The sequence below is a fragment of the Rattus norvegicus genome, chromosome 2 (assembly GCF_036323735.1).
Source record: "Rattus norvegicus strain BN/NHsdMcwi chromosome 2, GRCr8, whole genome shotgun sequence".
NCBI classification, from domain to species: Eukaryota; Metazoa; Chordata; class Mammalia; order Rodentia; family Muridae; genus Rattus; species Rattus norvegicus.
The window spans coordinates 214,448,494-214,471,289 of NC_086020.1; the positions used below are offsets into that span (position 1 = coordinate 214,448,494).

A 22,796-nucleotide genomic window follows, 5' to 3' on the forward strand; every position below is an offset into this window, starting at 1 on the left:
TTATTTCATCTAAAAATATCTGTGTGTTTCCATTAGTTCCTAATTTGACAGTTGAGATATTTTATAGCATGTTATTACCAAGAGCGGCCATAATCATGATTTTAAATTTAAATTTAAAGGCTTTTCTTTCAGGTTAGCTATTGACCTTGTTTCTATTTTTCTTTGATCACAATTAATGTGTTTTGTTTTTTTTTTGGTACTCTTTGTACTCTTGCCTTGTGCTGGACATTTTATAGTGAAACCCCAGCATGGCAGGGTACTAAGAGAGAAGCAGAAACACCAAGGTCATGCTGGTAGGCTGTTTAGTCAGGCTTCTTCATACTTGTCTTTTTGCTTCACATGGACACCTGGACCCTTTGTCTGAGGCTAGAGCGTCTTACCTGGAGTGTGTCCCCACCACCGATGCAGCAAGTGTTAGGATGTCCTGGTAATACTTTTGAAACGTTGATTTCTAACATGAGTGAGCGTCTAGCTTCTCGTCGGACAAGAGTGCAGTGGCACAGAGGAAACTGCAGCTGAGTATGTCACCTTTCCCCTGCTGTCACAGGTCTTCACTGTTCATGAGCCACAGAACTGGCCTATGACCTCAAGTAACGGTTATTGTGGTAGCAGAACAACCGTGGTCCACACTTGTGGGCTTCATTTCTTAGCAGAATTCACACACATGTCTTATTGTAAGGGATACACTTCAGAAAAGTATTTGGACATGAAAGAACACAACAGCTGTGGGAAACAAAAGCTGACAAAGGAAACACGAGGGTCACTCACGGACTTAGAGAGATACGGTCTAATAAACTAATCTTGAAAAGCATGAGGCCCAAACCCAATCATCCAATCCTCTGTGTGACTGGATTAGTGCCTCTGCAGAGCGCTGTCACATGACCTCTAGAGATACCCACAGTTCTACGGAGAACCAAGACTGAAATATCACAACAGCGTCCAGCTGTGACAGCCACCTGGCTTTCAGTGCTTGTCACTGTGACTGAAACCAGGGGAAGTTTGTCAAGAAAAAACAAGTGCCTTAGCCAGCACACACCTTCCTTAGCCAGTGTACACCTTAGCCCAGTGCACACCTTCCTTAGCCAGTGCACACCTTCCTTAGCCCAGTGCACACCTTCCTTAGCCAGTGCACACCTTCCTTAGCCCAATGCACACCTTCCTTAGCCCAGGGCACACCTTCCTTAGCCCAGTGCACACCTTCCTTAGCCCAATGCACACCTTTCTTAGTCCAGTGCACACCTTCCTTAGCCCAGTGCACACCTTCCTTAGCCAGTGCACACCTTCCTTAGCCTAATGCACACCTTTCTTAGCCCAGTGCACACCTTCCTTAGCCCAGTGCACACCTTCCTTAGCCCAGTGCACACCTTCCTTAGCCCAGTGCACACCTTCCTTAGCCCAGTGCACACCTTCCTTAGCCAGTGCACACCTTCCTTAGCCTAATGCACACCTTTCTTAGCCCAGTGCACACTTTCCTTAGCCCAGTGCACACCTTCCTTAGTCCAGGGCACACCTTCCTTAGCCCAGTGCCCACCTTCCTTAGCCCAGTGCACACCTTCCTTAGCCCAGTGCACACCTTCCTTAGTCCAGGGCACACCTTCCTTAGCCCAGTGCACACCTTCCTTAGCCCAGTGCACACCTTCCTTAGTCCAGGGCACACCTTCCTCATCCCAGTTCTATAGAGAACAAAGGTGCTCATACTATAATGTTTCCTGTTTAAAAGCCACCAATTGAGGGATAAATGACCAAATGTAGTTTTTTTTTAAAAAAATCTGTGTTCAAGGATGCCTTGGATTGACAATTATATTAGGTCACATTATCTTATAGTTTCTTTTTAACTCTAAGTATCCATTAAAAGACTTATTTTCAAAATTTTATGTGTGTGTACTGCTGCCCATGCAGGCCAGAAGAGACTGGCAGATCTGGAGTTGGAGTTCAGGCGGTTATGAACTGCCTAATGCGGTTGCTGGGAACAACATGGGGACTCTGAAGGAAAAGTAAGCTCTCCAAGTGACTGACCCATTGCTTTAGCCCCCTATAATATGCTTTTAAAATATTACAGAACATATTTGTCACAAGATGACAATACTTGCTTTGTCTGTATATATCAGAGTTAAGATTTATTTAATTTGTTTCTTCATGATTAGATTAACACTAAAAAATACTATCAAGAGTAAAGGTATTTTTAGTTATTTCTTCTTTAAAAATCCAGCTACAACAAATCCTCTGGTTGTTGGAACCACTTCCCTTGTCACCTGCCTGACAGTTTCTCCCGTTCACCATCCTGTCTGGCACCCACCCGCACCTGTGGAGTCTGATCAGAACTGCCACTGAGATGAGACCACTTTAGACAACCCATTTGCAAGCTAAAATATACTGCTAAAATATATTTTGCACCAACCACCATTCAAGTGATCCACATTCTGACAGGTTGGGATAAGACCAAACATGGGAAGATAACAAATCCACCAAGAACTACCACTGAGGATGCAAGTCCATATATCTAGGTCCAATCACAAAACACAAACATCATGAATAATAAAGACTTATGTACTCTTCCTCAAATCAGCATGCTTAGTAAATGATAGGAAAATGACTTCAAAATAGTGATCATAAGTTTGTTCATTGATCTCAAGGAGGCTATGTACAAATGCCTTATTGAGGAACGCAAAAAACACAGATAGTAGAATGAAACAATGAAACAATTCAAGAAGAAAAAGGAATAAAGAGATAGGATCGCTGAAGAAAAGCCAAAATAAAATAAAGCTCGCAAAACTCAGGACATCAGCGATGTCATATAGAAGAGAGAATGTCGGACCTCAAAAACAAGGTAGAGGAAGTGAGTCACTCAGTCAAAGAAAATATTCAATATAAAAACTCTCAAGAGGAGAACATACAAAAAATATGAAACACTAAAAAAAAAAAAAAACCACACTTTCAAATAGTAAGAATGTAAGGAGAAGAAACCTAGGTCAAAGGGCATAGAAAATATTTTCAAGAAAACATAGAACACATTTCCCAAATCTAAAGAAAGAAATGCCTAGTAAAATATAAGACATATTCAGAACACAAAGTAACCAGGACCAGAAAAGAAATTCTGCACAACACATAATAATTAACATAAAATGCACAGGGCAAAGGAAGGGCTACTGAGAGCAGCAAGAGGGAAAGACGTATAGGTAGGCTTGTTGGACTTAATACCTGACTTTTGAATGGGGATTTGAAAGGCAGAAGGGCCTGGACATTGTTCTACAAGTCCTAAGTGACCACAGCTGCCAGCACAAACTTCCAAACCAAACCAAGCCATCATCTGCAATTGCAGGAGAAAGAAAACCTTTCCACGGTAAAAACAGATTTAAGGAGTTTATTTCCATAAACCTTACTCTGCAGAAGAATATTAGAAGAAATACGTTGCCTGAAAAGAATATGAAAACATACCAAAAGGAATACATAATTCAAGAATAGCTAACCACCAAGAAAGAAACATGACTCCAGCAAAATAACAGGAATAAACATTATTAAATAATAACTCTCAAGTCTAACAGTTTCAGTGCCCCAGCAAAAAGGCAGAGACTAACAGACTGGATTAGAAAACATAATAGACCTCTTTGCCCCCTCAAATCACAGCTTACCACCAAGGACAGGCACTGCTGTGGGATAGAAGAAGATGCTTCAAATAAATGAGACAAAGAGAAGGTATAGATACTCTAATATCTGATAAAATAGTTCTAAAAATAGTTCACCAATTTTCATTTTATGTACATTTATGTTTTGCCTGCATGTGTGAGAGAGTTGGATATACTGAAACAGGAGTTAGACAGTTGTGAGGTACCATATGGTTAATTGAACCTGGGTTTCTTGGAAGAGCAGTCAATGCTCTTAACCCCTGAGCCATCTCTATAGCCCTTAAAACACTTTCCAAACAAAACTAATCAGAAGAGATAGGGAAGAACGTTTCATACTCATCAAAGAAAAAATTCCACAGAGAGAACATTATAATTGTAAACATTGCTGTATCAAATTCAAGGATACCCAACTTTGTTAAACAAATATTGTCAGGTATAAAAATTACAGATTGTTTTTGATAGCTGAATAGTACTCCATTGTGTAAATGTACCACGTTTTCTGTATCTATTCCTTTGTGAAGGACATCTGGGTTCTTTCCAGTTTTTGACTATTATAAATAAGGCTGCTATGAACATAGTGGAGCATGTGTCCTTGTTATATGTTGGAGTGTCTTTTGAGTATTTGCCTAGGAGTGGTATAGCTGGGTCCTCAGGTAGTACTATGTTCAATTTTCTGAGGAACCACCAGACTGATTTCCAGAGTGGTTGTACCAGCTTGCAATCCCACCAACAATGGAGGAGTGTTTCTTTTCTTCCACATCCTTGTACCCAGCAATTAAAAATGATGACTTCATGAAATTCTTAGACAAATAGGTGGAACTAGAAAATATCATCCTGAGTGAGGTAACTCAGTCACAAATGAATACACATGGTATGCATTCACAAATCATATGAAGCTCAAGAAGAAGGATGACCAAAGTGAGGATGCTTCGGTCCTTCTTAAAAGGGGGAACAAAATATTCATGGGAGAAAATACGGGGACAAAGTGTAGAGCAGAGACTGAAGGAAAGGCCATCCAGAGACTGCCTCACTTTGGGGATCCATCCCATATACAGACACCAACCCTAGATACTATTGCAGATGCCAAGAACTGCTTGTTGACAGGAACCTGATATAGGAACCTGATATAGCTGTCTCCTGAGAGACTCTGCCAGAGCCTGACAAATACAGAGGCAGATGCTCACAGCCAACCATTAGACTGAGCGCGGGGACCCCAATGGAGGAGTTAGAGAAAGGACTGAAGGAGCTGAAAGGGTTTGCAACACTATGGGAAGAACAACAATATCAACCAACCAGACACCCCAGAGATCCCAGGGACTAGACCACCAACCAAAGAGCACACCTGGAATAACCCATGTCTCCAGCTGCACATGTAGCAGAGGATGGCCTTATCTGGCAACAATGGGAGTGGGGGGGGGCTTGGTTCTGTGAAGGCTCAATGCTCCAGTGTAGGGGGAATGTCAGTAGGAGTGGGTGAGACGGGGTGCACCCTCATAAGCTGGAGAGAGGGGATGGGACAGGGGGTTTGCAGAGGGGAAACTGGGGAAGGAGAGAACATTTGAAATGTAAATAAATAAAATATCCAATAAAAATACCCAATATGAAAAATAATTAGTAAGCAAATATAATATAATATAACATAATATAATATAATATAATATAATGTTTTAACAAAAGTCTGAGTGGGAGCTATATGGTTAGACTTTACAATGACTCTCAAAGCTTTAACTTTGAATAATAATAAAATTTGGCAGAGACTTCCTTACATATTCATAAATCGGACAAAACAAGTAACAATAGAATGATCAATCAAGTCTTTTAATCAAAGCATAATCTGCCAAAATTTCAATCTCATTTTAAGTCATTTCAAAATGGTTCATTTGTTATACACAAAAAGCTTAGAAAACATTTTAGATGATTTTAATCAACTTCCTGAAATGTGATAACTCAAAAATAAGATTAAAATTATGCACTTGTGTACTCAAAAATAAAAATCACAGATTGATCCCAATGCAGTGACATCGAGAAGTTTTACCAGTTATATCTCTGACAGGAGATTAATTTCCAGAATGTACAAAGACCTGAAAAAACTGAACATCAAGAAAACAAGCTACCCAATTAAAAACTGGAATATAGATCCAGACAGTTCCTAAAACATTTATTTTATTTTATTTCTTTGCTGTTGTTTTTAGACAAGGTCCCCCTATTTGCTTTAGCTGTTTTTTGAACTTGTACACCAGGCTGACCTTGAATTCAGACTGGGATAACATCTCAAGGTAGTTTTAATTTGCATTTTACAATCTTCATACATATAGTTACATACCTCAAACAATTTTAAAAAAATCTAATAGAGTGTGGTCACTTAAATCTTTAATCCCAGAATTTGGGAGGCAGAATGCCCAAGATCAAAGATTAAAAAAAAACAAAAACAAAAAACAAGGGACAGTGAATATTTAGAAAGGGAAAGTTATTCCTTGCTGGAGGGAATGTGAACTGGTACCACCAGCATGGAAATTGTAGATTCAGAGGTTCCTCAAAAAGCAAAGAAACCAACCAACCAACCAAAAAACTGAAAATAGATCTACCATATGATCCAGCTGTACTGCTCTTGTGTGTGTGTGTGTATACATATATCTATATCTATATATCTATATATCTATATCTCCATCTAGTCTCTGTTTAGTTACTCTATGTCTGTTGTTTGAGGATTTGATCATTTGCATTTAACATTACTTACTGTCAATAGGAATCACTACCCCTGTTATTACACTGTCTTTGTAGCATTTGACCCTTTGTCTTTCCCCACTGTCTTCCTTTGGACTTCTAATTTTTATTGTGATGTATTTTGATTTATCCTCATTTTCTATTTTTGTACCATATGTATTTCTCTTGACACCCAAGGCATTAAAATCTAATTATCAGCAAGCATAAGCTGACATTTTCATCTCATAATAATTTTGCCTTCAACCTCAGTAAAACAGACTCATTGCCCATCCTTTCCAGCACTGCTATCGCAGAACTCGGGTTTTATGTTGTGTGATTTAAGCAGTGCCAGTTACATATACTTTTCACACTTGTTATCTAGCTTCTACCTCCTGACTGAACAGTTTGCACACTGTCATTCCAGGGCCACAGTGCTCTCTCTTCAGTGAGTTCTCTTGGTGAGTTCTCAACCAGCCTCAACCCAAAGAATCCCCTTTATACTTTTTGTGGGCAAATAAAGATTATTTCGTTTATCTGGAAATGTCTTTACTACTTTTTACTTCCTGATACTTTGAAGTATCCTTCATCTCTGAAGGGCAGCTTTGCTGGATGCAGCATTCTTGCTTGACAGGTTTTTGAATTGTTTTCTTCACTCAGCACTTTGAATAGACCCTCCTGCCTGAACCCCCGCTCAACTTGTGCCCTTTAAAGTCTCTGGAGAAATATGCTAGTGGCATTAGGAAGGCTCTCTTTAATGTGGGTGATTGGATTTCTTCTTTGACATTCAGAACCCTTTTATATTTCTGATGTTTTGATCCAAGTGTATGCTGCCATGAAAGTCTTCAGTTCTTGGAGTTCATAGTCTTCTTGTGTATCGATATCTATTTCCTTTTCAGATTTGGGAGGTCTCTGCTTGCTATTTCTCCTAGTAAGTTTTACTTCCTCCTCCTCTTTTGCAGTATCCATTAACTATTTCGTTTGATGTTGTGCCCCAAGGCAGTCTTTACTTATTCATTACTTTTTTCTTTACAATTGGATACAGTACTCCACTTTGGTTATGGTATTCCTTTCCAGGGTTTCAATCATTTGAAGCAGCAGTGCTCTGCAAATATTAACTGGATAATTACCAAAGTAAACAACCCGTAAGCTTTAAGCTGTCATCTAAGTAGCAGGATGGCCTCTCTTGGTCCATCCTGTCTGTATGTCTTCATTGGGGCAACCATCTATGTTATCCAACCATCTGTCACATGAGTAACTGGTAATCTATCACAACCTTCCTTGTATTTTAAGAGCTGTGTTGAAAACCCTTTATTTTACCTAATAACTGACTCAAAGCACCAGGTAACGATGCCTGGGGTCATGTTATAGGAAAGGGTGGACATAAGACACTTACTTTAAGGGAAAAGAGAAAATTCTCAAGTAAGAAGGACAAAAAAATCATGCGTTGAAATTGACGAAGACATATAAGTTCTAATCTTATATCTATTGAGGTTCCCCTCTCTCTCTCTCTCTCTCTCTCTCTCTCTCTCTCTCTCTCTCTCTCTCTGCCCCTCTCGACTCTAGCTTGTGTGAAGTTGATATAAACCTAGCCAGCACAGTCACTGAGATCCACTGAGACTCTTATTTCTGTTTCTCAAGTTGAACAAGATATAGGGTTAAAAAGCACATAATCCTATATCTTGATTTGTATATAGTTACTGGGGATCTGAACTCAAATTCTTTTGCTTGCAAGGCATGGATGCAAGGTACTGACTGTGCTACCATCCTCAGGCCTGAATTTTTTCCTAAACTTTGAGAAAAAGTTTCCAATTACAGGAGTTCTTTGGTTTATTTTTTAAAAGAGTTTCTAATTCTTTAATTCCTTTAAAATCTTCTGATCAGACTATATGATTTCTGCAGCTACTTCAGGCTACAAGGACACTGGTTTTGTTCTCAGTGGCCCAGGTTTTAGATATGTCATGCCCAGCTAGTGTTCTAAAACAGACAAGGTAGAAAACATGTCTCGGCCAGCCCCAGAAGACTAGACTGCTGTGTACAAGCTGCTTCTACTCCGACTCACTCCTCACTTTGCTTTTCTCAAGTCATGTCAACGAAAATCTGAGTGTTGAAAGTGTATTCAGTCTTCTCTTCCCATCTCCAAGGAGAAGCTCAGATCTGGGTGTTGCAGTAAAAATAAAAAAAATGGATCATAGCTACTGGTACCGTGTGTTCCTGTTCCCATACTGGTACCTGTGTGTTCCCACTCGAGCGAACTGTGCGCTCTGGCTGTCTCTCTGCCAGCCGCTTCCTCACACTGTCCCTTTGATGAGTTGTTACCACACCTGACTCACACACATGGAGTTCTGCGGGCCGTTCTTGCATGACACCACACCACACTAGCGCCAGGTATTCTATAGCTGCCCTCTCCAGGCTGTCTCTCTGCCTGCAGGGAACTTTGCTCCCATCCCTTGTGGCTTGGTAAAAATCAAAGTTCTAGAAACTTGTAATTTATCAATCAGATTTATATGCTAAATTCTCAATCTACAAGATCTGGATGTCTTCTTCCACTGGTAGATAAGTAAGACAGGTTCAGTGAACATTGTGGCGTCTTCTGCTGTCTTTACGTCATCAGATGTCCAGCAATTTCTTCACTTGTTCCTTGATCTCTCATAAAAGGGACTATTCTATAAAGTGTTCATCTGATGTCTTCATAGAAGGTGGTGGTGGTGGTGGTGGTGGTGGTGGTGGTGGTGGTGGTGGTGGTGGTGGTGGTGGTGGTGGTGTGTGTGTGTGTGTGTGTGTGTCCAGCATTTATTCTAACTCCTGTGTCCATGGCCTTACACTGCATCTCATTAGAAGGTGGGCATTGTCAGGTTACCTTGTTGAATTTTTCCTCCTTTGCTTCTGTTGTGTTAACAGAAACTGACAACTTCATTTAGTCTAAGGGGTCACTTTTGTTTTTGCAATTAACACGTAATCCCTGGAATGAAGCCCCAAGACTATAAGAACACTATTTCACAACCACATCTCTTCCAGTGCTTCTAACAATTACTCATAGCTCTTGCCTGTATCGGTTGTTGTTTGTCCATGGTGATGATTTTCCAGTCTTGCCCCTCCTTTTGTATCTTCTATATAACAGATATAGTTTATATCTAGATATAAAATTTGGATGTAGAAGATCTGTCATATAACACAACCATCCCTTTGCCATATATTCAGTATGTCTGCAATATTACTTCTTGATGTTCAAAGTACATCAAATTTGCTCACCAAAAGCCTCTTAAAGCTGATTTGTTCTAATAAAAACTCTGCTATTTTGTGAGGGCTCACTGTATCACCACCACCATCACCACCACCACCATCATCACCACCACGGATACAAGATATTCAAGACTCAATTTGTATTTTCCATGTACCTAACTTGGAATAAACCTTTATTCCAAAAAAGTTTGTTGCCTTTGAAGAAAAGCGTCACTTAGGTATTAAAATATGGGGACTTGCAGAACTCTTTATCACTGATGTCATGTGACTCTGGCTACCTGGATGTCACCTCTGTCTGGTGAGTCTGGTTACCAAAGTCTGGAGTCTTTGTTTCTAATTATTTCCTCACATCAAATTCAAGTACCCCAAGTCTCCTTTCACTTCTTCGCCACCATTCCCCACAGCGCTGCTAGGGTCATTCATTTTCCCAGATGGTACCTAAAAGCTTTAGGAGTTTCAGTGAAAGGATGCAACACAACATTATTTTATAAGTTGAAAACTTCTGTTCTGCTTCTTACCCCTTTATTTTACTAAATGCTACAGTCTGAATACTACTCAGAGTCACCTGAACCACTTCTCTGTTGTATATGAGGGGAACGTAACACTCTGAGCAGGTGACCTATTCATTGCTTTCCCGTCACACTCTCTCATTTATTATTTTCAGCATGTAAAATATTACATATTTCAAAATCAAAGCTGTGTTCCTGAAACACTTCTCTTGTCAACGCCTCCTCTCCAGCTCCTGTAGGCAAGGCTGTAGCTTTTCATTGATTTCTTTATCTCCTTTCATCCAACCTGAGGAGAATTTATGGAATTTGTATGTACATTAAAAAAATACACTGTGGAAATCATGGTACACTGAGAACACTCTTTATCTCTCCTTTCTGTTTCTCTTCTTGTGTGTCTGTGTGTATGTGCGTAGGGTTGAAGATAATATCTATTTTTTTTTTAAACACAGAGTACCATTTGTGTAGCTGTCATAAGGATGACTTAACTAGTCTCTAACAGACTGATATTCAATTTGTTTCTACTACATAACTTTGATAATTATTATATATCCCAATTATGTGTGAAAAGTAGACCCTATAGTTTCTCTCTCTGTAAAAATGGCAAAATCACTGCACCAAAAGGTTCTGTGTATCGTGTTTGCTGGGTCTGTGTCTTTCATCGTGTTCCCCAGCTACTGGGATGCATGTGGGTCAGCTTTCTAAGTCTTGCTAACAGAACTGCTTGTCATCACTTTTTTTTTAATTTATAGAGAACAGAAACAATATTTTGAAATAATTTAATTTTGAGTTTCATTTTTTGAGTAAAATTTAGCATCTTTTCATAAATATGAAGGATTTCCCCAAAGATCTCCTTAGATATTTTGTTGGGAGAGAAGAAAAAATCCAGTGATGCATACCTCCTCGAGTTCATTCAAATTCTGTACTTATGTCTTGAAGATGGATTTTTAACTTAAAAGAGTACATTTGCTGGCAGGAAAAGATAGTGAATTATCATTCTACCATGTGCCAAAAGTTTTGTGATGTTTTTGTGAATATAAAACAGAACAAAGCATTATCTTTTAAATCAAGAAGCTCACAACTATGAGAAGACAAGGAAAGTCAGTTGTAACATGGTAGCATGATGGGAAGGCTGTGCTCACGCCATGATATCACAAGATCACGGGGCGGGGGGGAAATGTAAATAAAGCGAGAGAGTGAGGGAATGCTTTAGGAAGGTGGATCATGAGATCAGATTTTCACAAAAGCACCCAGAATCAAAGTTATCATTAATTTATGAAATAAAAAAAATAGAAAATTGGGTTCAGAGAGTTAAATGATATGTACAGGAGTTTGTTTTTATTTTATTTTTTTTGAGTCAGAAAAGTGAGACGACACCTAATGTGATTCCCCTCCACCATGTGAAAGATGTTTCTGTCTGTACCGAAGGTTATGAGACACTCTCAAGGATTAACTAAGGAATAGCTATTCCAACTGAACACTTGTATTTGTTTTGTAGGTGAAGTTTCCAGAGAGGCGGCTGTGGACTTTTGGTATTACAGATCATGCCTATTAACCAGCTGCTGGCTTATGTAGAAATGCCACCAGCAAATCCAGTAGCAACCGGTTTTGTGTACTGTAGTAGCCCATTCCACCATCCAGTGACTTTTGGGTGAGCATTTTTGTCCTCTTCAGGGTTCCTAATGCACTTAGGCTAAGCAAAAAAAAAAAAAAAAAAAACAAAAACAAAAAACAAAAAAACCAAAAAAAAAAAACCCCCCAAAAAAAACCCAAAAAAACCCAACCAACCAAACAAACAAAAACAAACAAACAAACAAACAAACAACCAAAGCGAGGCCCAGCCCCAGGAAGGGTCTACCGAGATAAACTGGAACTTGAATCTGGCTGAGTCTTCGACATGACTCTTTTTGGATAAACTACCTTCAACTCCATCTCATTGCACCTTTGTGACAATTTCCTGTTGGTTAATATGTTATCTTCGTTTCAGCGTGCTTAAGTAGAAGTATACAGGGATGTATCCTTCAGTCAGACATATCTGAGAAATAGATTGTCCAACGAATCCCCTTTCTATTAACCTACTTACTGACACATTCTTACACTTTTTGATAATACCTAATGGTTTCTGCTTTTCTTAAGTACGAAAGCTGCAAGAGTCTCCTTTGGTTTTCTTAATTTCACAGTGGCAATTAACTGTATAAGGGCACAGCCAGGAGTGAAAATATTTTTTTTCTTTTTTTTCTTTATTAACTTGAGTATTTCTTATTTACATTTCGATTGTTATTCTCTTTCCTGGTTTCCGGACCAACATCCCCCTAGCCCATTCCCCTCCCCTTCCTTATGGGTGTTCCCCTCCCCACCCTCCCCCCATTACCGCCCTCCCCCCAACAATCCCGTTCACTGGGGGTTCAGTCTTAGCAGGACCAAGGGCTTCCCCTTCCACTGGTGCTCTTACTAGGCTATTCAGGAGTGAAAATATTAATGACAGCAAAACTAGAATTTCTTTGCAAGACAGGGAATGCGTGGAATATGAACTTTTGCTTTACCACTATAAGTATCTTGTCAATTCATGAGTAATGCCCACCAGATTTATTATTTAAAAAGGAACAATATAGTTGTTTGCTTATAGTTCCTGCAAAGCCCGTGGCATATCTTCTACCTGTCACCACTTATAACGGACATTTTTTAAAGCACTGAAAAAAAAATCAACAAAGAAATAGTCACCTGTTCCCAGGTAACGGCCTGAAATTTCCAACATTTCTTCACTGCCAGGTAACTGAAGCCATATTGCCTGTGATTCTATGTATGACGAACTACTGGGCATCATGGAAGGCCATTTTAGCAGCATTGTGGAAGCGGAATGCTACACTGGTAGATGGGCTGACCCAGGTGTCAGGAAGGGTGGCGTGTTCATGAGAATGCTAACAGAGTGACCTGGAGCAGCTCAGATCATCTAACTGGGACTCCACTTAGAATCAGGAAGCCGAATACATCATCCTTCCGGTCCCTTCTGGCCTTAGGTGTTTGTTGTCACGGCACACCGCTTCACCATCCCTTGAAGAAACCTGTCATGATACCAGTGACGACTGAATTTGCCTCTGAATCTTACATTTCAGTTACTTGGAAGCAAAGACACAGCCAGAAGTGGTTTTATGGAATCCATGCTTGATTTGATTCACATTGGGCACCGCACAAGTAACTCATGTCCCCAAACGCACGCAGCTTTTCACGAATCCAACCAAACGTTTACAAAGCATTTAATGAGCTCTTACTGAATGCAAAGCATAGATCTAGGCATCACGGGCCGCACAGAGGTGACCAATACACGGATGTTTCTTACATAATGGGAAAGATGCAAATATAAATAACCCTGCTATGGGGCAAATGGTAAACATGAGCATGAGCCGTACCCATAGGCAAGAGGAACCCAACAGATATTAACTGTACTCTTATATACTAATGCCACCAAATAACTGACATTTTATCCTTCAATATTAGAGAATTCTTTACTATTTTTAGTGTAGCATTTAGCGTGTGTGTGTGTGTTCCTAGTCTGCTTGAGTATAATAATCACCTCAGTTAAGCACATGATAAGTTTCTGTCTTAAAACTCCCCTGGAGGTCCTAACTCATTAAGTCTAAACTTCTTAACCAAGAGTCTTGGGTAGTGCACACTACCGGCTAGTTCAGCAGCCATTTCTCATTGCCTAAGGTGTGATTTATTTGTTACCCTGTTTTATAACAGAGTGCTTTGTGGGACCCGGTGACAGGGAAAGCTCAGTACTTTCCATCAGGCATAAAAAAAGTTGGGGTTGGGGATTTAGCTCAGTGGTAGAGCGCTTGCCTAGCAAGCGCAAGGCCCTGGGTTCGGTCCCCAGCCCCGAAAAAAGAAAAAACCAAAAAAAAAAAAAAGTCGTATTCTTTCAGTTGCATTTTATACATTCACATGCAATGTACAGCTTTAAATATTTAATGCGACTTCATTTCTCTTTATACAGACTCTTGTGAAATTTGTTGTTTTAATTGTAATCTACCCACGTGTTACTCCCAGTTTGAGACAGTCACATCTACGTTTATGTTTCTCTGATTTTACTTTGGGATTTGGGAAGAAGGGTATGGAGAACACGGGGACGGAGTGCTGTATCAAGTTGAGAGAGGCGAATAACAGGTATAGAGATGGTGGCCACCGGTCCTGCGGGATGCAGTCGCAGGAAGGCACATACCACATGTGTGCTGTCAGGAACTTCCCCCAAATGCCAAGTGTGGTGAAAATGTCAGTCCTCTGGCAAGCTACAGCCTTTTGGATAAATAAACAAGGCAAGCAATGACTTTACTCTCAATCACTGATACGGATTGAGTGCTAACTCAGGACATCTGCTGATTCCAAACAAAAACACTGCGTGGGGTGTCACCCTTGCGCAGCGATCTGCCCTAGTGACATGGAGGTGCAGTTCCGCCTAATTAAAGCAACCCCACTCCTCTAGTCCTGTGGGTTAGGAGACAAGGGACTGAAAATGTCTGAAATGTCTAGTTTCCCTTACTAGTTCATTCTGTACAAGGCATATGTGCTATAAATTATACAGGGATTCCTTTATTGAGGACACGTGTAGTCATTGTCAATAAATGCTTGTTGCCATTTTTATAAATTTTATTTTTTTAAATATGCCTGAGTGTTTTACCTACCTGGGTTTTGTGTACTATGTATGCATGACCAGTGCCTTTGGAGGCCAAAAGAGGGCACCACAGCCCTTGGATTTAGAGTTACAGCCAATTGTGAGCCACCATGTGTGTGTTGAGAATTGAACCTAGGTTCTCAGAAGTTCTCTTAGATACTGGTCCATCTCTCCAGTCTTGGTTAATTTTAATTTTCATAACCTACATACATATAATTTACATAGGCATCTTCAAGTAATCAAGAAATTTCTCATTGTTCTAAAATATCTATTGTCTACCTATGTATAATTATATATAGCATGTGACAGATTTATTGAATTGTGGCTCGATCAGGATTTTGAGAGCACTTTTTTTTACCAGGTAAGGAGAATCCTTACCCCAGGCTGGACCCTCTGTACCAGATGAATTAGCTCAATGTCCGTGTCATGATGTATGTCAAAAGCTGCCTTTTGTTCAAACTGGTCAATCTTTGTTTACTAAAAATATTATCTCTGCAGAGTTTTCTAATCTAGAAATAAAAGCCCGTGTTTCATTTTGCCCCCTTCTTTCCATTTGGATCTCTTCACAAATTTGATTGATAAATCTTGAAACGTAGCTGGGGTTGTAAGAGCTTGCACAGTTAGTGTAAACTGGTACCCAGGGCAGCATAATTTTTAGGATAAAATTATGTGTTTGTTCATTAATGAAGAACATTACTTATCAGATAATAGGTAAGATATTTAACATAGGTTCACTACACATGAGTGACTGATTTTTGAATATCTTCTGTGTTGAGTGGAGATCATTTGGTTCACAAAGTTCAGAGGTAACAATACAAGGGGGTTTTCAAATACTAGACCACCAGTGGTTAGACAGTCACACGGATGGGTTCCAAGTGCATGGCTACATCAGAATCTTGTAGAATACAGATTCAATGGTCTAAAACCTTTGATGAAGTTGTTAGCATTTTACAGGTTTTTTAATCGAATCTTTGGTTCACAATCTCACACTAGTGTTACTTCCTTTCCCTGCACATTACTGATAAATTGAGGGAAAAAAGGAAAGAAATCCACACAGACTGGCTCAAGATATAGGCAGCCTAAAGCCAGGAGGCAGAAACAGGGGATCTGGGAGTTCCAGTCCAGCCTGAATAATGTAGTAAGTTCCAGGTCAGCCAGACCTACACAGTGAGACTCTGTTTTGAAAACAAACAAACAAACAAACAAACAAACAACAAAACAAAACAAAATATAGGCAATCTAGAAGGGGGTTATTTGTGTAACATTAATCAGAAATATTTGCTTGGGAAGGGTTCCGAAGTTTGACAGCCTTCCTAAAGGCTGAAAGTTATAAAGGATTCTGAGTTATGATCTAAAGCAGATATTACCAACGATGATTTTCCTTTTCATTTATCTCCATTTCTAACATCTAAAAATAAGATCTGCTTTTGAACAGAGTAGATGATGAAGAATAGTTACAGTTGTATTTGTCGATCCTGTAAAATTAAGGACAAGCAAAGACCCTTTCAAATTTCACTGCTTATTTCTACAGTATCTAACATTTATCCTGATTTTTTTTATGTATTTAGGGATAATTGCAGTTTTCCATCTTGAATATTACTAAGGCCAAGGGCAAATTCATATATTTGAAAATAAATTTTATCTCTATTTTTCCTATTTTCTTTCACGTGAGAAAAATCACTAACAGCTTCTCCCTTCTGCAGCTCACTTCAATAGGTTTTCTTTCGGCACACGATTTTATGACACTCACCACCAGGAAAATTAATTTACCAGTGGCCCACTGCATTGCTGATACACTAGTATTAAGATATGAAGGCGAAAGAGCAGCGCACCATTAATCAGGGATGCTCTGTGACCCAGTGCTGCAGACACAGCATGGATGGAGAATGAGAGAGGGCCTTTATCCAACTCCTGTCCTTGTACACACGAATCTGTGCTTTCTTGTATCAGAGAGGAGAGATGATGAGAGAGCTGGATTTCTGAGAGGAGAAAGGGAAAGAGTTTGAGGGAGAGAAAGAGGGAAAGAAGAAGAGAGACCAGAAAAGAGGATGGACCAGAGGACAGAGAAAGGAAAGAGGGGAAAAGAGAAAGAAGGGAAAGAAGAAGGGAGGATGGGAAGGAAGGAAGAGGGGGAATGGGACAGCTCGAGGAAGAGGGAGGAGAGGAGAGGAGGAAGAGTAATTTTATTCTCCACAGACACGGTGTCCATGCTATTTGATTGGTAACTTCCCAATCCCCCATTTCTCCCTCAAGGTAATTTTTATGCACCTTGCCATCCCAAACGTTATTTGTTTGAAGTGACCTCAAGTACTTACTGGGTTGAGAACCACAGTGAAGAAGAGCTCCCCTCCATGAATACTCTTGTCCAGTTCCCTGGGGCCCCCTGGGTACTCCTTGTAGAAAATCGTGTGGGTGAAGAGTCCACAGGTTTGTCTCGGGAGAACCTGAAAGATGAGCGGGTAAGAAGAAAGCTCTGGTTACCGTCATGGGATCTTAACTTGCTTTCCCCATGAAAACCCTATAAAGGTGTTCTTTACTAAACGATAACCAGGATCAGGAAGATTCCTTCATGCTGGGGATGAACAGATGATGTAAGAAGAAGGGATAACAAGAGACGTTAACGAAATAATTAAAACTGATAGAGACAGCCATTTTTTTTAAGTTTCAGCATTAGTGCTTTTTATTACGGAGTCTAATGTATTTTATCATCTTAAGAAATAAAATTGAGACTTTAAAATACTAGAATTATGTGTAACCCTCATTGGCAAAATGTGACTAAATCCTTCTACTAAGTTCTTCAGACACATTTAGAAACGAAGTCGGCTACTAACATGGTGCTTCTTAGCAAGTGGCTTATTAACTAGAATGAGAGTTTGAACCTAATCAATGTCTGCTCTAGTGTGAAAACACTGCTGCCAGGGGCCCCAAATGCCTGGTGCAAAGGTCGCCAGGTCCAAAAGGAAAACCATATGTATTTAGCTGGTAGCTTGAGAAAGTGTCATAAACAAAATGACCAATGGTCACGTAGTAGAAAGAAGGCCTTTCCATCCTTCGTTGCCAATGTCCACATCTGCGATGAGGTCTTTGCTGATGCTGTTGTTACAGATTTCTCCGTTACATGAGTGTTCAACTATAAAAGAAGCTGTGTAAGACACTGTTTTCAGCTCAGCCTCACACCGTGAGACTTGGAGTGGCCTGGGCTCGCCACACGTGCAGCGAAACCAATGAGTGGATCTGAGAAAGCCAAGAGGTCTTCAGCATTATGAAGTCAGGCATTCTGATCACTGCTCCAAGGAAAGGAGCCACCATTTTTATTGCCTTCACACAAAGCATCTTTAGTTCAAGGACCGTCACCTGTTCAAGACTTCCCACGTGTTCAGCCTTCCATGTACACTCCGTCTTTTCCAGTGGTGAAGGCAGTGTTGTAAAAGACTTTACTCTAGGTTTTGGAAGTCTTCCCAGGGAATGTAATTCTCTGATCAGTCACTGCACTGGATATTTCTGAGTCCATCAAGTCTATATGCACATCTCATTTATTTTTGCTAAAACATATACACTGAGAAGATTATTTTATCTTGGATCAGTTAAAATATTTCGATTTAAATCTCAGGTTTATTAGCTGGGGGTTGTTTATGCTTGAAAGGATCATGAACTTTGTGCATGAATGCCATGCCAAAACCAGAGCCAAAAGAACTGAGAGAAAAAGGGATTTCAGCTGAATCAGATCTCAATCCCTGGATATGTAATTTTATTTAACTTAAAGCCATTTATAGGGTTTGCTCATGAACTTAGCAAATACTTTTTCTAAACTCGATGCTAGTTCATGCAAGAGAACAGAAGTGTGCTTGTGCATGCAGTCGTGTGTGTGTGTGTGTGTGTGTGTGTGTGTGTGTGTGTGTGTGTGTGTGTGATTAAATGCCAGGCTACTGCTACATTTTAAAAGTGTATGACTCCAAGTAAATGACTTTTAGGATTAAGTTTGTGCATCTTGATTAGAAATCACAGCATACATCGCTATGTGAAGTTAGCTTGCCCTGGTGATTTAAGTGGAGACAGAACTATGAAGAAACTTGAATGTTGTCTTTTTCTTAAATTCTGTGAGCTTGAATAGAGTAAATGGGAGGCTTCACTCTAAAATTATGCACACCCCATGAGTCTTAGAGCCTCAGTGGGCCACCGTGAGATGCTAGGTGGATAATCGGGAGTGGGCTCAGAGTCCCTTCCACTGTCTTCATTTGAGATGCAGCTATAGGATGATGGTCACATTTGCTGAAAAATCTCTTATGCTATAGAAGGAATGAGAACCCTTTCCAAAGTATTTTAATGTAGACTTTCCCTCAGATAATGGTGGTGGTGTAACACTGTGAAATTCAAACTTGGAAACTGTAATCTTTATAGTTGCTGACAGTTCTTGGGAAATGGTGAAAGCCTTAGCCAAGCAAGTCAAGGCACTCTAGTATAGCTCATAAGGGTAGAAAGGTCGGGATTTACCTGGCTCTCATTGCTTACACAGCCTTCCTGGGAGGGTGAGGAGAAGGTGCAAATTGACCAAGTGGGAGCCCATACCACAGCTGACATAATAACCACGTACTAAGTTAAGATGGCAGATTCACAAGAGCGAATGAAAAGATAGTCTAAAGGTCTGACTGTGGGTGCTCAGAGAGGATTTGGCCATCTCAGTGGGAAGTTTGATTTACAGTGGGAAATTTGAATTACATAAATGAACCAGTGATAGCAGGATCCACGATGGCTTGAAGGAAAAAAACTAAAGTCTTTTGATTATAATTTGTGGGTGATTTCAGTTCCATTAAAAAATCTGGGTCTGACATAAGATTCTAGAGTTTATGCCTCAGGCCCCAGCTCTTGACTTCCAGGCTCTACTGGGCAGGCATCTGGCTCTTTAGTTCTTAATTTGTTAGGTCTATTTGGGTGGCTCGTGATGACTTCTTGTCTGTCTTCTTGCATAACTTCTGCTGAACAGTCTTCAATATGAAAATTCTCACGCAGGAGCCCACAAATTGAATCCACATAAAAGCAGAACCACAGGGACAACCGTGTCAAAGCAGGGACTCTGCCTAAGCGTTGGTTAAGAGTAACGTTCATGCATCTGCAACACAGGCAGAATACAGTTCAGGAGGTACAGGAAATGAAGCCCTTTGGGAAGAAGCTGCAATAGGACAGAACTGGACTGACTATAGCTGTCAGAGACTAAGGCTCGCCACCGTAGAACTGCCAACCTTGCAATAGAGAAAGAACATCAAATGCTTTTAAATTATGATCTCTGACGGGCTTTTAAAACTCCTTCTCACCAGAAAGCCTGCCAACTGGGACATGATAAATTCACTTTGAGTACCAAGGAGGAGCAAGCTGGGAGAAGAATGTGGCCATTACATCGGCGTCTAGCATTTACGGCATTTCTCTTGTTGAGGGACACATTGATATGGGCATTAAATCCTCGTTAAATGCCATCATCCACTTGAATTTCTGCAGACATTAGAAAACTGTGTGAATGGAAGTCAACTGCACTTACCCTAGAGGCCGGGTTATCTGGTCACATGCATCAGCCTAACCTAGCTCTCTGGGGCTCATCAACTTCCTGGCTGTTTCTTTGCAGTGTGTGAGTCTAAATGAGAGGCCGTGTTTACCATCACCAATACCTTCCCTAAGCTCCGACTTAGGAAAAAAATAGGGTTCAATCGCTGACTTTGACAGGTCTTGCCCATTTTAGGGAGCCATGGATTCTGATATATCACAGAGTTTTGTTACCACAGCAGAAAAGGAAACAGGACAGAGATGCTCCAGAGTAGTGATTTAACTAAGGACACTTGCCATTCGTTCTCTATTGTCTGGTGATGAGTCATGACTTCCCATATGGCTTTTGGCTTTGGGGGGGGGGACCTGGCATGGTAAAGAGGTGCAATTTCACCAGCTTATAAACAGGGAGCATGGTGGTTGCAGAAAGCCACCATGACTTTTATCTACTAGAAGACTTTTGTAAATAATGGTAGAGTCTAAAATTATTTTTAAATTTGATGTAATGTTTTCTTAGCATTTTTACATCAGTGATTGCTTGCCGGCCTGAGAGCCAGGAAAAAGAAGCCTTTTATTTTTAATTTTCAGAGCTCTATGAGGTAGGATGACATGGCTGTCGTTAGTGAGTGTTCCCGAGGTATGACAACACTCTTCACATAACACACCCTTTCCTGAGACGCATTCGTAACACTTAGCTCTCCCGTTTCTGTCTTTGCATGTGTCCCGTCATCTGGAGGAAGTGACCAAGCCCTACAGGTGCAGGATGCTCACCATGATGTTTTTGTGGATGAAGCCTCTCCGATACCTAGCTGGTTTCAGATGTGGATATTCTTCAGTGCTGGTGATTTTAATATTCCAAACCTTCTTCCAGGCCTCATAAAGTTGAACGTGTACGGGGTAGACACCTGAATGGTGAGGGGACACTGCGTAGCCCATGTCCGTAGGGATGCCATGCTCCTAAGACCAAGAAAACTCTCATTAGAATGTGGGAGGCTTGACTTTTCACCCACCTCCTCCCTAGAGTCTCACTACAGAGCCCAACCCTGAACTTACTGTGAAGTCACAGCGATTCTCCTGCCTCATCCTCCCAAATGCTATGATTACAGGCATATGTCACCATGCCAAACTTTGAAGACTTGCCTTGATTATACTTTTCTTCTTGGGTTTTGAAGTATACTCTAAATACATGTTTTCAAACCCATCGCTAGTTATTGTTTGGTGCAATGAAAATGATGTATATCAAGACCACGAGAATTCTTGAGGTTGGGTAACCGTCACAGTCACAGCTAATCTTATTGTGTTGGTAGTTGGGAGATTGTAGGAGGGACAAACGACTGCACTTCGTTTACCACATTCTTGGCCACCTGTTCTTTCCGCCGAGCATAATTTCAATACATTCTACAAACAATATTCAGCTTGTCCCATGGGACACAAAGAATGACGAACCTTCCAAGGGGCTGGCTCAAAAGATCTCATTGTGTCTGTTGTAGTTTCTATCAGCTTTGCTACATTTCTTCTGTAGCTTCATTATGAATGGCATGCTGTAACGTGTATGGCGGTAACACAATTAAATTTCAGCAGAAGCACACAGATTTGATTGCAAACTGTAGAAAATGTTACAGAGCAGGTTTTTGGCGTTTTTTAAATTGTTGTTGTTGCTGTTTTAAAGAGGAAGTCCTCATCATTTAAGCAGAAGGTACTCGAAGAGAAAAACAGTCTGGGAATGTACAAGGTTTTAAATAACATACATAATAGCATGCGCGCGCGCGCACACACACACACACACACACACACACACACACTAGTTAAAAGCAAACATCATACAAACTATACAAGCATAAATGTGTAACGAAGAAGCAACTCATAGCAGCTTGAGGAGTTCCTTATCCTGATCCTCACCAGGTCCTGCCAATTCTGTTAAAAATTCCTGGTGGCTGCTGGCTTATTTTGGAGAGGGTTTGGGCTAACTTGGAGTCACCGTAATTGTTCTCCGCTTCAGGTGCCCCACAAATCCTCATTCATTACTCTTGGAACATAGAGACAGTTTCCCAGGTTGCTGTGAAAGCAATCTTTTCGAAGAAGAACACTCCAGGTTTTAATATGGACGGATATTTTTTTTCCTGAATGATTTGTTTTGCTTTTCTGTTTGTATCTTTCAATTGCTTGACAACTTTCAAAGACTCCACTGAAATAATCTGTCTTTGAATTAGTCGTGGGTTTTTTTCCACACCAAAGAGCAATTTCACACAGAGGATCAGAGGATCAGGCTGCCAAGTAGACCGCCTTGAAGAAATGTGCTACAAATGGACCTGGAAGGCAAAGAGGTCTGGGCAGCTTTCATTCTCAACCTAGAGAATATCAGAAAAGGGAGAGAGGCACAGGTAGCATCTGCTCACAGGAAAGCCAGCTGCCAGGTGTCACCAGCCCTCAGTGGTAACTTTCCCTTTTCTCAGGAACTTTATACACTCCTCAAAACCTCATCAGTCCTCTCTAATAAGGATGCTAGAAGTGAAAGAAACAGTG

At 40.5% G+C, this 22,796-nt stretch overlaps 1 protein-coding gene across 5 annotated transcripts in view; it reads right to left on the reverse strand.

Annotated features, from left to right (window-relative positions):
* Positions 1-22,796, reverse strand: part of Ndst3 (N-deacetylase and N-sulfotransferase 3) — a 165,936-nt gene that overhangs the window by 61,690 nt on the left and 81,450 nt on the right. For 4 of the 5 annotated variants that reach the window (XM_017590786.3, XM_006233268.4, NM_001191716.1 and 1 more), the window contains 2 exons: positions 21,045-21,230; positions 17,057-17,185 (listed from right to left, as the gene is read on the reverse strand). In XM_017590786.3, coding sequence (XP_017446275.1) covers positions 17,057-17,185; positions 21,045-21,230 — 315 coding nt within the window. Of the gene's footprint in view, positions 13,135-17,056; positions 17,186-21,044; positions 21,231-22,796 lie in introns of all 5 variants that reach the window. The other variant, XM_039102096.2, reaches the window with a different exon arrangement.